Source organism: Balaenoptera physalus (assembly GCF_965194825.1).
Source record: "Balaenoptera physalus genome assembly, chromosome: 7".
In the NCBI taxonomy this organism is placed as follows: Eukaryota; Metazoa; Chordata; class Mammalia; order Artiodactyla; family Balaenopteridae; genus Balaenoptera; species Balaenoptera physalus.
The window spans coordinates 58,578,727-58,593,971 of record NC_138886.1 but is presented as its reverse complement, the minus strand read 5'-3'; the positions used below and the strand labels follow the sequence as shown (position 1 = coordinate 58,593,971).

The 15,245-nt window shown below is 36.5% G+C and overlaps 1 protein-coding gene across 5 annotated transcripts in view; it reads left to right on the top strand.

Moving 5' to 3' along the window:
• The window catches only part of PTPRD (protein tyrosine phosphatase receptor type D), a 2,148,784-nt gene that overhangs the window by 1,938,447 nt on the left and 195,092 nt on the right, over positions 1–15,245 (top strand). For 4 of the 5 annotated variants that reach the window (XM_082470804.1, XM_082470805.1, XM_082470806.1 and 1 more), the window contains 2 exons: positions 10,160–10,348; positions 14,065–14,175. In XM_082470804.1, coding sequence (XP_082326930.1) covers positions 10,160–10,348; positions 14,065–14,175 — 300 coding nt within the window. Of the gene's footprint in view, positions 1–10,159; positions 10,349–12,430; positions 12,449–14,064; positions 14,176–15,245 lie in introns of all 5 variants that reach the window. The other variant, XM_082470803.1, reaches the window with a different exon arrangement.

The following is a 15,245-nucleotide window of genomic DNA, read 5'->3' as shown; positions in this document are numbered from 1 at the left end:
CATCTTGTACTTTCCTTGTCCCAGTGCTGGGTGGAATTAGTCGTTCCTCCAAGGAGCTCTGTTTCTTCTCACTAGAGAGTCATGTTTAGAAACCAAGACCTAGATACTAGGTATGGCCATTTCTATTGGGTATGGCTGCTCCTAGCTTCTCTCGAGTCACACAGCTAGGGAAGATGTGTTTAGTAAGCTTATATAAGGAGTGTATGTACGTGTGTATATGCACACTCATTTACAATTACATTTATTTCTATATCAATATGTATACTTTTAAAACCATGAGTTCATACCAGTACCTCCAAGTCCAATCCAAAACCACATGGTTCATTCTAGTTTTCTTATTTATGAAAATTTTGATTGCATAAACATTTTATTTATTTTTATTTACATTCACCACAATACAGGGAGGCAGCCAGGATGAATGTTTTCCTTGGCTTTATTTGTTTTGAGCTCACTAGAATTCCTAACTGTTACAAAGCCAGCAAATAGTGGAGGCAGGAGCCAAATCCAGTTCTCTTTCCATGTTTACTATTCTTTGTCTCTTTCTAAAAACAAACAAACAAAGAAGAACGGGAATTAAATTCTTGACCCTTAGCTCTATTATGCATTTTTCCTTTTATTTTCTTGAAAAACTTCATGGTATGATTTAAATATTAATTTATGTAAAGTGGTTAATATACAAAATAGGGAAAAATTTGGACAATGTATGGGATAAGTATCATGACACCAGCTTGTTAGTAAAAATAAATTAATAGAAAGCAGTGAGCTTTGTGAAAATAGATGTTATTGGATTTTTAGTGACTTATTTATTCCCAAGGATAAATGCATAACCCTGATTTCTAAATATTTACTTAGATATCCAAATATTAATAGACCTCCTCCCCTCCTCCACCCCTCAATGAATTTTAGATCACAAAGAGTATGATCATTTGCTAAGGCCAAACACTAACAACAATGGGGGTTAACATAATGCCATGTGAAATTGCAGCTACCACATTCATACAAATGATAATTTAATCTCAGTGAGTTTGTGTTCTGCTACACAGACAGTAGACATTACTTTGCGATTTATAGGATAATTGCTTACATTGCTTCTAAATAAATTTGCTTTACTCTCTGCCAAGAATGCCTTACAACCTCCTCCATATGTGAAGACTATTTCAGAAAATGGAGCTTTTGCTCTGGAATACTCTGTGGGTTGCTGGTTAGTATGCTGAATATTTAGTAGCTGCTAATGAGACTCCTATCAGCTTATCAATGTCTAATTTCCTATTCTTGTATGGCATAATTTTATGATAAATCTTCGGAGACCCTTATACCCAGTAACTGCCCTTAAGAGATACCTTAATCCAGTCTGAAATAAAAGCTTCTCTGATTGATTTATGGCCATATTAAGACAAGCATAGCCATCTGTACATAATAACTCGCAAAGAGGATCTTGGACTAAAAATTCTTCGTATCTTGTTCATAATTATTTTGGGGGACCAGACCTTATATTTATTATTTCATTTGGAATATCATTTATTAACTGGCAGTTTCCTCCTGCTTTTGATATTTTCTTTCTGACTTAGAGTAGCCTCTGACTTATAATTAGAAACCACTTTATATATATTTTTTTCAGTTTCATTCATATGCATATCATTTTGATAATGGCCCAGGAACCTAACTTTGCTAGAAAACGTTGATTTAACTTTTCTTTCTTTCCCTTTTACTTTTCTGTTTTCAGCCCCTTATTCAATTCACCTGCAGGAAGATTGATTTTGAATAATACGGTCATGATGTCAGAACAGTACAAATTATACCCTGCTGCCATCTAGAATGGTGAAAATAAAAGCTTTATTTACACTGTGTTCTTTAAGAAAAGAATAATAAATGTTTTTTCCCCTCTTCAGGGATTGAATTCTGGAAAGAAACGGTTCTTGTTTGTAGCCTGATAGCGTGGTTTATTCTGAAAGATAATGACTTGAAAACTCATTTGCTGTTCAACAAAGTAGCAAATACTCCAACTACTAACCCCTCAGCCTTCCAGCCTCTGAGACATGGATCTGTCTCCTTTCCCAGACGAAGCCATTTGGGGTAGTCATTATTGGTCCCATATTACAGAGGAGACCCCTGTGTGGTGTCAGGTTATAGGGTTGATTTGCTGAATCTGCTTCTGTCTACTTCTCTGGTCTGTGTACTGTCTTTGGGTGTCTGCTCAAAGCAGAAGTCCTGCCATTTATAGCCCTTCCTAGATAATAAAATAGAAATTACAGAAGGGTTAAAGACATAGGCACAGGCTGAACTTGAGCCCCTTAGGGAAATTATTTGACATTTATCATCCTTTTCATAATTCCATTTCTCATCCACATTTTATTGGCTAACATACATGGCAGAATTCTGTCCTACCTGGAACCTGTGCTAAAAAATGAGAAGTCAATTGATACATATTAAAGGATGAATCTTTTCGTTATGTAAAAGTGTTTTAAAATTATTATTACATCCCATGAAACTTTAGTCCTTTCTGCTTAAAAAGTAAAAGATGACCAAGTATTTAGAATTATTTTTGTTGTGTCTTCCATTATGAGTTGACTCTGATTAAGAGTTCTATCACTGTTCATGATGAATACTTATTCAAAGAACAGCAATTGGCATAGAGGAAACATGATGAAGTAAAAATACACCAAATCTAGAGTTAAAAGATTTAAAAGAATTTTATGCTGTATGTATGACTGAGACCAAGTAACAATTTTGCTGAGTCTTTGTTTTGTGTCTACAGAAAATGGTAATTATTATACCACCCTTGCCTACCTCAAGCGACCCTAATAAGTCTCAGATAGTTTCAGTGTTTTCAGTCATTCACAACAAAGCTTTGCTGTCCCAAATATTTAGTGTTATTTTTTAAGTTTGTTTTGGGGAACAAATCAGATGACAATATGATTTGTTTTATTTGTGCTGTTTGTGTTGTTGATTAATCAAAAAGCCTAAAATCTTGTTCAGAGTGAGAAATGAGGGCTTTTACTAGCTTTTAAGAGGTTACTTGGCACATATACTACCCTCTAAATTCACTTGCATTTCTATATAATCCCTGTTTCTTTATGATTCCCGTAGAATATTTTTCCCATTTACAGTTTATTGCTGCAGCTCTTGTTATATCAAGCTTTAGAGTCACTTGCCTCTGTTCTATTTAAATCTTTTGTGGGAGCTTGGGATAGAGTAAGTACATATATGCTAATATTTTACTAGATACCAGGCACTAGTGCCAGGCAGCACCAGGCACATTTAATGCATTATCCCATTCAATCCTCCATCTATGAGCTCGGTGCTATTTTTACTCCCAAAGAATCTAATTATCCTACAGATACAATTAAATCACAACAATATAGAGATTCTCTAGATTACTTCATACCCGGGGCCTGGCCCAGTCTTGGCACAAAGAAGGATTTCAGTAAATATCTATAGAGTGAGTGATGATCTATTGACAGTCCAGTAGATTTTTTTTTTTTTTTGGAGTATAATTGCTTTACAATGTCGTGTTAGCTTCTGCTGTACAGCGAAGCAAATCAGCCACATGTATACCCATATCCCCTCCCTCTTGGACCTCCCTCCCGCCCCCCACCCCCCATCTCACCCTGTCCAGATTTTTTTATTATTTTTTATTTTTTTTATTTTTGGCTGCGTTGGGTCTTTATTGCTGCACGTGGGCTTTCTCTAGTTGCGGAGAATGGGGCTACTCTTCGTTGCTGTGCCCGGGCTCTAGGGCACACGGGCTTCAGTAGTTGTGGCTCACAGGCTCTAGAGCTCAGGCTCAGTACTTGTGGCACACGGCCTTAGTTGCTCTGCGGCATGTGGGATCGTCCCCGACCGAGGATCCAACCCATGTCCCCTAAATTGGCAGGTGGATTCTTAACCACTTCACCACCAGGAAGTCCCCCAGTAGATTTTTTTAAACTAGTAGTTTAGAAGGTCTTTTTCTTTTATTGTAATGGCAACTTTCATAAATATGAAGATAGTTTCTTATTGACCATCTTAAGACCAACATATTTACATTTTTCAAAAGGATTTTTACTCTTAGGTAGTACTGTATCTCTAACAGGTAAGCATGCCTTTCAACATATTTAAAGGGTATAGTACTTTATTTAAGAAAATATTCTTCATACTATCCATCTAATATTTGACTTATGTTGAGAAAAACTTCCCTTATGCAATTCTTTCATCCTTCAAAAAGAAAAAAAAAAATTAGTTGTGCTTCTGTAAGATTACGTCATGAATGCCTAAAGTTTCAAGATATCCAGCCACTGAGAAATTTTTGCTCCTGGCAGTGAAAGTAGACCCAGAATGTCTGCCTCAACATGCAACTCAGTGATTCACTTGGATGTTATCATTAGTTTGAACATCAACAATCCCATTATTCTAAAGATAGGATAGCAGAGTAGAGGTACATATTCCATTGTGTTCTTTTAAGTTTCATTGTGTCCACACTTAAGGTTTTGTTATGTGGTTGCCATTTTGACTTGTAGGAACTTACAACCAGTATGAGGGAAGGCTTCCTGTAAAATTAAGAAGGCAGGAACTGAGTTGTGTGTTTCTAGTGTAGCAACTGCACTAAATTAAAGAAAGAGCCAAGCATAAATTGCACATCTCAAATGATGAAAGTCGTTTGCTAATTAAATAAAACCTATGACTATAAAAATGAAGAAAGCCATCATTAACAAGTATTTTTGTGAATTTATAAGTTTAATACTACGTAAGACACTGTAAAAAATAGTTTTGCCTCTTAGACTTATATTTAAATTGGGGAGACCCAATCTGTAGCCACAGGACAATTAAAGAATGATTAACTGTTTAAAAAGGTGCCGTTAGGACTTCACTTCCCTGGTGGTCCTGTGGTTGGGAATCTGCACTTCCACTGCAGGGGGCACAGGTTCGATCCCTGGTCAGGGAAGTAAGATCCCACATGCCATGCAATAGAGCCAAAAATATGAATAGGATAGAATAGAATAGAATAGAATTAAATTAAATTAAGCTTAAAAAGATGCCATTAAATAAGCCCAGTAGGAATTCAGAGATGTCACATGAATAGATGCAGAAATGGTTGCCCAAATTTCCTAAATATGTCTAATTGCAAGTGTTTATTGAATACGGTAATGGTTAAAAAGGAAGTAACATATAGCCCTGCCCTCTGTGAGCTTTGAAAGCTTTTAAAGAGGAGCCACTATGAACTGTTTGGTCCTCAGGAAGGTGATTCAGAGGGATGAGTTCTCCAAGGAAAAAAAATTTTTTAAAAAGCTTCTCTCTTTCTCCAGATTCACATCTTTTAATAATTCTTTTGGAAGAGCATACTGTTGATATAATTGACATGATTTTTCTTTATAAACATATTTGCTATAAATCTGAAAAATTGGAAATGTGGCATCATGACCAATGGTCCTTTATTGAAAACTTCTTTAAATCTTTTGGGACCAGAGTCAAAGCACCTGTCTGATTGAACTCACTGAATCCTACCTAGCAAGATTAGGCAAGAGGAACTGCTTAGGGCCACCTTGGAAGGAGACTGTGGCCTTAGTAGGCAATTTAGTTTTGTGTTTCCTATCAAATAAGAGAGGTTGAGTTTTGTGGAATTGGAGCAAAAATAAAGCATCACTAAAATTGTTTATGGATGAACAATGAAAGTAGTTTGAGCAAATTATGCAAAAGCTATTTATCATTCCCAGATATCTAAAGTATAACTCCCTACAAAACAAAGTCGGGCTATTTTCCCTGTACATACCTTTATGTCCTGGAGAGGTTAGGGGTTATTAACAAAAGTTTTACAGCAATGGGAAGTTGACTCTGAAAAATGCTGAGGTTCATTTTTCTCTTTCCTTAATGGAACTGGAAGTTTCATATCAGCATGTTTTATTAAGACCCCAAACAGGTTCAAAGAATATGCTATATTTCCAGGTCTATTATAGCTGCCATTCCAAACAAAATATGTATGACTTCTACGATTCACTACGCACAAGTATGTAGTAATCTGCCCTTTAATGGCCTCTCAAAATGACGGACCAAATGGCTTTGTGAAGGTCAAGTCTGATTTAAATTGTTGATGAATTAGTAGCTAATCCTGCATGATTGAATATTAATATGGAACAGTAATAAGTAAGGCATTTTAAAGCTTAATGAACACATTAATGAATAGGACAAAATGCTTTTCTTTTCACCTGTGTAAAAGTTTAAAGCTACTAACATTAAGACAATTTGTTAATTTTTGATTCTGTATTTTCCTGTAAAAGTTTGTGTGGTTAACATATAAAGGGTATTGATTTTTTTTTTCTCTCAAGTTCATGGTACTATACATTTGATGAGCTATCAAAATTGATGTTATCAAATGGCCAAGGCAGTTTTATATAAATCACCAATAGGGGCTTCCCTGGTGGTGCAGTGGTTGAGAATCTGCCTGCCAATGCAGGGAACACGGGTTCGAGCCCTGGTCTGGGAAGATCCCACATGCCGCGGAGCAACTAGGCCCGTGAGCCACAACTACTGAGCCTGCGCGTCTGGAGCCTGTGCTCCGCAACAAGAGAGGCCATGATAGTGAGAGGCCTGCGCACCGCGATGAAGAGTGGCCCCCGCTCGCCGCAACTAGAGGAAGCCCTCGCACAGAAACGAAGACCCAACACAGCCATAAATAAATAAATAAATAAATCAATAAATAAATAAATAAATAAATAAATAAATAAAAATCACCAATAAATGTAGAGGTGAAAAAAAAAAAGCAATTAACGTCTTCTAATCTACGCCCACTGAGATAAGCATACCAATTAGAAATTTCATTATTTCTACAGTTCATTTTATGTTGAATACTGAGTTTTATTGCCAAATACCTGACAGTCAAATTGGAAACAAGCCACAACTGTCAATGTGTAACAGCACTGGCTATTTGAATCTGTTACATTGTGAAGTTTCTCATGAAAATTTAATGAAGAAAGTGCATTAAAAGAGGTTCTGTGCAAAGGGGGGGGGGATGGATAGAATTTAATTACCCTTATTAAAAATAAGAAAGGAGCTCTCTTTACATCCTTTGTCTGATTAGTATGCAAGAAAGATTATCTTTGTTGTACACTTGTGTAGATGGAAGTGGGGCTCTGGAGTGTTCCTTATGAGCTAAGAAGGAAAAGAAAGGTCATGCAAATGTATCAGACTGCTTTCCATAGGGCAAAAGTCAATTTTGTCAGCTCTCCCCAAGGTGAGGTCTTCATTTCTTATAAATGGTGATTAATTCTAAATTTCTTGGGTAAGAGCCTTTAGTAAGTGGCTCAACAATCTCAAGTCTTTGACATTTGCCGCTGATAGGTGTAGAATATTGGCGTGGTTCTTCAGAGAGATGAACTTGTAGAAGAAAAGTAATGACTAGCAGAGCAGTGTTCATGCATGTGGATGTATTTCATGCCACAGGAGTGACTCAGTGTCCTGGGAAAGACAGACACAGCTCAGGAGTCCCAAGGTGATTTTTTTTATTAACTGAAGTTAATTGCTTTCAATATGGAAATTAACAACAACAAAATATAAGACCTTTTTCAGATACTCATTTCTAGGTGTCTAAGGCAGTGCAGTTGATTTTGGGGCACTTGAGATAAATTATTTTTATCCTTTGAAGCATTCTGGGCCAATAGCTGGTGAGTGAGATGTTTAATAATACAATGGGTGTGGTACAATGGCTATTGAGCTTTTTGCTTTATTTTTTTATTTTCCCAAATAACATTAAAACTAAGCTTTAGATATAAACCCATTGACTAAAGCTTTAAAGCCATTTAAAAAAAAAAAAAAGTCTGATGAAATTCAAGTGGAATAGAGTATTAAAATTAGCATAGCCTAATTTGCAAAATGCTCTTTATCTGATCTGTAATTTTTAACCTTCCCTTGGAGCCTTGAAAAATCATCTTGAAATTCCATTCTTAACCACTGTTTCTGACACTTGTCCGCTGTAGACCTAGGCTTGGCTGGCAGCGTGTAAGCATCCAAATAAATGCAAGGTATTACTACTGCTTCCTCAAAAGAGCCATATCTTTCAACTTAAATAAAATGTAGCTCATTGAAGTTAACTATTTTTTTAGTCTCTGGCCGTAATTAGCTGGTGGGACAGGAAAATATTCTCTGGTGAATCCATGTGTCAAACCCAACTGCTTCAGCAACTTCTTTTGGACTTTTCATAAATCTCCCTTGGGAGAACCAGAGTCTACTTTTCCCTGTTAGCGCCTTGATTTTCTCTTACAGAAACCTGGATTTAATGTTCAGGATACCTTCCCTTTCTTGGGAGCTTTAATCTTTGGTAGTATTTTGACATTCTTTTACTATTCACATTCCAAATCTCTCTCTCTAGTTCTGAACTATTCCTCTGATGAACTCTGTACCATAAGTAGTTTTCTACTATGTGTAATAGGAAACTTTTTAATCACTGTTGTATATTCATGTTTAGGCTTAGAAATCACTGGAGTTCTCTCAAAATCTGTCAACCCAGACTAGCTTGATGGCAGGGGATTTGGATGCAAGCGAGACATGGAGAAATTTGTATTACAGAATGATAAACTGATGAGAATTAAAAAATACAAGACAGTGGATTTAGATTCTTACTACTGCAGTTGATATGAGGAGGAAAAGATTAAGTCTGTTGGAGAGAGTTTTGAAAAGCTTTATAAAGAAGGTGATTTTGGTTGTGTGGCTTTCTAGAGACACGGACAGTGTACTCATCGGATATGATTTGTCTGGGGAGTGGTGAGAATTTCATTGTGGGCAGAAGAAATGTTTCCTATGAGGAAGGTCATCCATGAGAGGCTGAGAAAAATGGGTCCTGATTTTAAAAGACTTTGCTAGCCAGATTTAGGAGATTTGAGTTTACCCTGTAAGTATAGAGAGAGTGGAGAACACATCGATTTGATCAACAATGCAGTGGAGTCATCAAAATGTAACCTTTTCCCTTGAAATTGTGCATCTTTAGCAAGACTCAGAAGATCATACCAGAAATTGTGGGAGACATCCAAGTAGAAGCTAGGTACCACACCTGATGGTTTCTGTTTTGCTCACTGGTTGTGCTTTAGAGTCATTTTGGAATTGGTGGCTGATGACAATGCATCAGAGGTCATGAGGGAATGTTGATTACATTAACGCCAGGCCCAACTGGACGTCAAAATGTTTCATAATAGTCTTCAAACACCCAAGTTCTAATTTAGATAATTCTCACCCATATAACTAAAATTCCTTCAATGCCTGAATAGAATATACCTTTCTAATGCTAACTGGAAGAGCTGGCCATGCAGGGTATCAATGTAGGTCATGCTTGAGGGACTTAAGAGGACTTTAATTTCTCAAGATCTAAGATCTGGGGCAATTTTGATGTGGGATAGGGAGAAATGAACTTTGGATGAGTTGAAGATTCAAAATTTAGGAGTTTCAACTTTTTAATGACTGAAAATGTTGTAGGCCTTTGGAATGGAAGAAAGTATTCTCTTACCCTAAGGAATGTATGTATGCTTCTGTGTTGCATTTTTGAGTTGCTTTTGTTCTTTTCTTCTATTGTAAGGGAGACTTTCAGGTACTTTTCTGACAAATTGAAACTCTCTACGAAGGAATTCATTCAGGTTGAACCTGTGCTTGGGTGAAAAAATATACAGAGTTTTACCTAAAAGTTAAAAGAAAAACATAACAGATTCGAATACAGATAGCTTGGTCCAGCTAACCTGTTTTTTCCCCATGTCCTCATACAGCTAGCTCTTTTGGATCAATGGTTTTCCCTCAAGGAAAAGTTTTCTTCTCAGTGCCTGTACTTCTGACATTCCTTTCTTTCTGGCCAACTCACCTTGTTCCTAAAGGCTCATTTCACAGCTTCCTCTTGGTGCTCACTGACCTCATCAGACACACACTGTAGAGTGACTTCTCCTTCTGTGCTCCCAGAGAACTTGATGCATTCCTTGGTCATGGTTTTTATCACACATGTCTGAGCTCTTTGCTAGGCTGTTGGCCTCTTCCTTAGACTGTTCACTCTTCTGGCCAGGAACAACGTTCCTTAATGTAACAGTGCAATGCTACCTAGTTTGTGTTAGCTTCTCAACAAATGAGAGGTTAATGGGAGAGGTTAATGGTCAATATCTCTTGAATCTTGGGTATCTGACTTGATAACATGTTTGTATCACCTTTTGTCTTGCAGAGGATCAAATTCCCAGGGGCTTCCCTACCATTGACATGGGCCCACAGTTGAAGGTGGTTGAGCGTACACGCACTGCCACCATGCTTTGTGCAGCCAGTGGGAATCCGGATCCAGAAATCACTTGGTTCAAAGATTTCTTACCTGTCGACACAAGCAACAACAATGGCCGTATTAAGCAGTTACGATCAGGTAGGGTCTTGTTACTGTTTCCACAAGCTCCTAGAGAATTTTAATTTTTCTTTTTAGTTTTCTCTCTCTTTATTTTTATTTTTATTTTATTTATTTTTAATTTTTAGGTATTGATTTTTCTCCCTCTTCTCTTTCTCTGTTATTTAATGTGTTGTCCACGTTTGTGATGTCATAGCCTGTTTCAGAGTCTGTCTTTCTTCTCCTCTCTGTGTTTTGCAGCTTCTGTTTAATCCACATTGCTCACTGCTGTGACTGCATTTTTGATAATATTTTAATTTACTGCTCTTCCGCAGTATTTGATGGATCCATTTTCTCCTCTTTCTTTCTTATTTCTCTGTTTTCTTTTGAAACAAATTTATTTCAACATTGGACTTCATTCAGAACTTGCAAGGAGTTCCAATGGTTATATCCATTAAAAACCAAAAATGTTCATATTAAATGCTAAAATGATTCAGTTTTATTAAAGTGTGTTTTCTCTCTCTTTTCTGCATTTGAACTCATCAAACTACCAAAGTTTAGTAAGTTTGGGCACATCTACTTTCTTTTCACTAATACATAAAACACAGAAGTGTTATCTCATGAGTAACCAGATGTATTTTTTTATAAAGTCCTTTACAAAGTACCAATGAAAGGAGGGGATCTTTATTAATATTATTATGAGTGAGAATTTTCTACACATTAGCCACAGTAGTGTGCGTCCACATCAAAGATTTTTGAACTCTCCAGTGACTGGATCTGCAGAAGTCTGCTTTTGGTGTAGACTCCAGCTTTTGCCTCTCTCTCTCTCTCTCTCTCTCTCTCTCTCTCTCTCTCTCTCTCTTTCTCTCTCTCTCTCTCCCCCTCTCTCCCTCTCTCCGTACTCCTCTCTCCCTCCCTCCCTCTCCCCCATCCCTCTCCCCCTCTCTCTCCTTCTCTCTACCCATTGCCCTTTCTCCCTCTCCCATCCCCATCCCAAGTTTATTCCTTTGCTCTCTTTAGATTAAAAGTAGAGATAATTCTAAATTTGTTAAGTTTTAGAGCCTGTCCCTAGGTAATTTCACAGGGGTGTGTACTAGTAAGCTGTTTACTTTGGCATTGGTAGTAATATTGATACAGAATTCTAAGTTGTTTAACTGCCTGTCTTCCCAGAATTCTCAGCTTTTGACCTGTCCTGTGATGTTAAAGCGTCTTGTTAACTGCCTCTTTTGCTTGTTGTCAGCAGAATTGTGTAGATTAGCATTCTGTTATTGTAAATAAAGAATTAATTATTCACATGTAACATAGATGATTTAGTATATAAAGCTTTAACTCTGAAAAATTTGTACCAAATTATAAGGAATATAATAATATTTTTATGCTGTCTTTCTTCTCTCCGTATTTAAATCTCCAGAATCTATTGGTAAGTGCTTAGTTCTGAAGCGCACTTCACCCCCACTAATTTCCATATTCAGATTATTATTATTATTATTATTAATAAAATGCATGGCATGCATTTTACTAACTGTCAGTGTAGACACCAGATTTCCTTAGTGGCGCACACACACACACATCCACGGAACTGTTATCGTAAGAACACTGTGTAGAAATAAAATAGTACACAAGTTATAGCACACAAATGTAGCATAGTAAGTAGCATAAGATATATCCAATGAACAGTGTTTGTTTCTAGTTATCCTTTAGTGTTTCCTATAACAGTATATATATATGCATATCTATATATATACTTAAATAGATTAGCCAGTATTTTCCTCAACTATGTCTTTAAAAATATTGTTTAGTTCTTTTTTTTTAAGACTATGAGGCATATAAGATATAATTCTAACCCTATATGACCCCAGACCTAAGAACTCAGTTGCTTCTCTGAGAAAGGCAATGCTGCCTATTGTGGTCTTTGCCCTCTGTGGTATAATGCAACCTGCTTTTATGATCTAATAATACTATCTAATATATTCCTGTTTTACCAGTATAGTAATTCAAGTTTCTTTTAAGACCTTATTTAATTCTGTAAATCTAATTTAATTCTTCTCCCCAGCCCTAGCCTCCTTCTTCTCGTACTAATGCTTCTTCTTTCTAATCTTATTTGCATTCATATTATCCACCCAGGTGGTACACCAATAAGAGGTAAGAGTGCTGAACTAACGTTCACAGAATGATCTTACTCATTCTTTCTGTCCTTTCATCACTCTCATATTTGTCCTGTTTTCAAAATCATTCCAGTAATGTCCATCAATGTTATATTTTTCCTTTGTACTGTTTGGTTATGATTGGTGACTCTCATCTTGTGAATTTTTCTTTTCTTTTTTCTTTTTCTCTTTGTTTTGTTCATTTCTTTCTTTATGAAAATGATTCTTTAAGTTGTGATATGCTTCAAAGAAAGCATATCCAGGTCTTTAGACCACAGACCAGTCACAGCGTACCATCTGTCCCTCTTTTTTTCCTTTTCTTCTTCTTCCTTTTTCCTTTTTTTTCTTTTTTTTTTTTTTTCTTCTTTTTCCTTTTTTTTTTTTGTCCAACTGGAGAAAAAAAAAAATCATTTTTTTTCTTCCTTAGCTGTTCTTGTTCTGGACCAAAGTCAAGATGGTCTGGAGAACAGTGGCAGACATGCAGAAGACAGCCTGGAACACCTGCTTTTTGTCTTTATCTTTCAAAAGGTTTTTGCTTTTGTTCTTCGATTCTTTTTTCTCTTACTGTCCTAAAAGTCAAAGAATGACTCCCCTTTCCACCTGATCACACTCACCTACAACCTGACAGCAATGCTTTTTCCCCCCCACTTCTTTTTTTCTTGGATTACTCGCTTCTGGATTTTTCGATCTTCTGTCCTTCAGGCTCTGGAGACAAAAGGTGCTGAGTATTCTTGGTGGTATGTGGATTGCTGGTTTTTTAGACTTTGACTCAATGTGCATTTCTTTTATAATTCTTGTTTTGTATTTTTCTTGGGGTTTTGTGACACCACACTGCTAATCCCACTGGTGGATTTTGATGGGTGTCTTAGGGGATCCGTCTCGAGGTCCTCAAGCAGTGATTGGTTGGCCCTCCGGGCTGGCATAGGCTGTGCTTTTTAAGTTTTTTAAAAAACCTTCTAATTCAACTACTCTTTGTTTTTCAGCAAACATAATAAATGATTGTATGTCGTGGCAAACTGGTCTTTCTTTTCTTAAAAATCTGCATGTCTTAAGGGAGTTTTGTTTCTTTAAGTAATATTTTCATGATATATATTAACTAATTTTAATTTTTTTGCTTCATGCAGCCTTTTTTGTGCTTGCTGCGTATTTTTGGCTTTCTTCAGCAGAAGACTTTCTTGAAAACCCGGCCTGGTTTTTTTTGAGCGTATCTCTCTTTTGCGCCACTTTTGTTACCAAAATGAAACAAAACAAAACCAAAAATTAATCTTTTGTTTGATTTAAAAGCCATACTTCCTTGAAGCAGTCTCACCCATCTTCATTTTATTAGTCTAGGAAATAAGCGTGTTAATTATGACTAGAATTCTTGCTTGGGAAAAGATATTGTTTTTTTTATGCTAGCATTGATGATGTAAAAAATTTTTTAAAAAAAGAAATAATCTCTATATGTTTTTCTCATCGCATCATTTTCTGTCTGTGCACCTTAGCAAGAGATTGAATCGACGTTGAGCGGATCTTCCTGTGCAGGGCTTTTCATATTGTTAAGAGGTTTAGCTTGCTGCACCGAGAAAGCCTTCTCTGACCATCTCTTTGGCAATATATTTTATATCCATACAGGAGCCCTTCAGATCGAACAGAGTGAAGAATCTGACCAAGGAAAATATGAGTGTGTTGCCACCAACAGCGCGGGCACTCGCTATTCTGCCCCTGCCAATTTATATGTCAGAGGTAGGAATGATGTAACCCTGGTATCGCGTCTTCATTCAGGCTCAGGGGGAGTTGAGATACCCACAGGGTCTGTGTGACTATGTCAGGATTTAATGAGCCAATGTGCTAATAGTGGCAGTAGCTGAAGCATTTTAGTGGGTAGAAAATTAAACATGTTAAATACATGGTTAAGGAAAAAATTGACAACTTTTGAGTAAAATCTATCCTGTGGCTTGAAGTTTGTAAGTATATTTGCATTTTTACATCTTGATTTCTATTTTAAGTGCATCGATTGAACTGTGCTTTGCATTGGTTTGAGGTTTTCTTCTTCTTTTCCTTCTTTTTTTCTGTTGCTGTTACTCTTCTGTTTCCTTATCAAACTCTGAAATAATTGCTTGGTGTGCTACTAATCAGTTCTCTGTGCAACTCCAAGCATAAAGGTGTTTATGTCTTCAAGACCTCTGCTGCGGAGCTGTAAGGATAAAGGTGCTAACTTTAAAAAAATAAAAATGAGAAAGGTGCTACATGCAAGTAGCACAATTGTATTGTCTTCCTTCTTTTTATACTTATTTATAAACACATTGTGTGCATATGTCTATGCGTATATATATATATACACACACACACACAGGTTTTTTTTTAATTATTCATTTTCTGAAAATTTAATCTCTTGATTGCCAGGGAACAGTGATTGTATTTTAAAACATGATATCAGTTGTCCTTGGGAGAAGAATGAATGAGGATACATCCATATTTTCTTATAAAGTAATAGAAATGATTAAATTTTGAGCTTATGAATGGTTGTGCCTTTCATTTCAACTAGGAAGAAGTATTTCTTCTTCCCTGGAGTTCTCAAAGCCAGTTCTTGTAGTTTTATCGCCCAATGAAAATGCTCTTAGTCCTAGCCTCCATGTCTGTGAATAACCACAAAAGACGTGGGTGGGGGTGGGAATAGATAAAAAAGACAGCGAGGGCTTTAAGTTACAAGAGGATGGGTTCCCTTAGGAAAATATCTAGCTTGATTTTGAAATTTTTGTTGGAGATAATTTTGTTTCCTTGCGGATGTTTTTCTCTCCTTTTTCTGGAGTCTG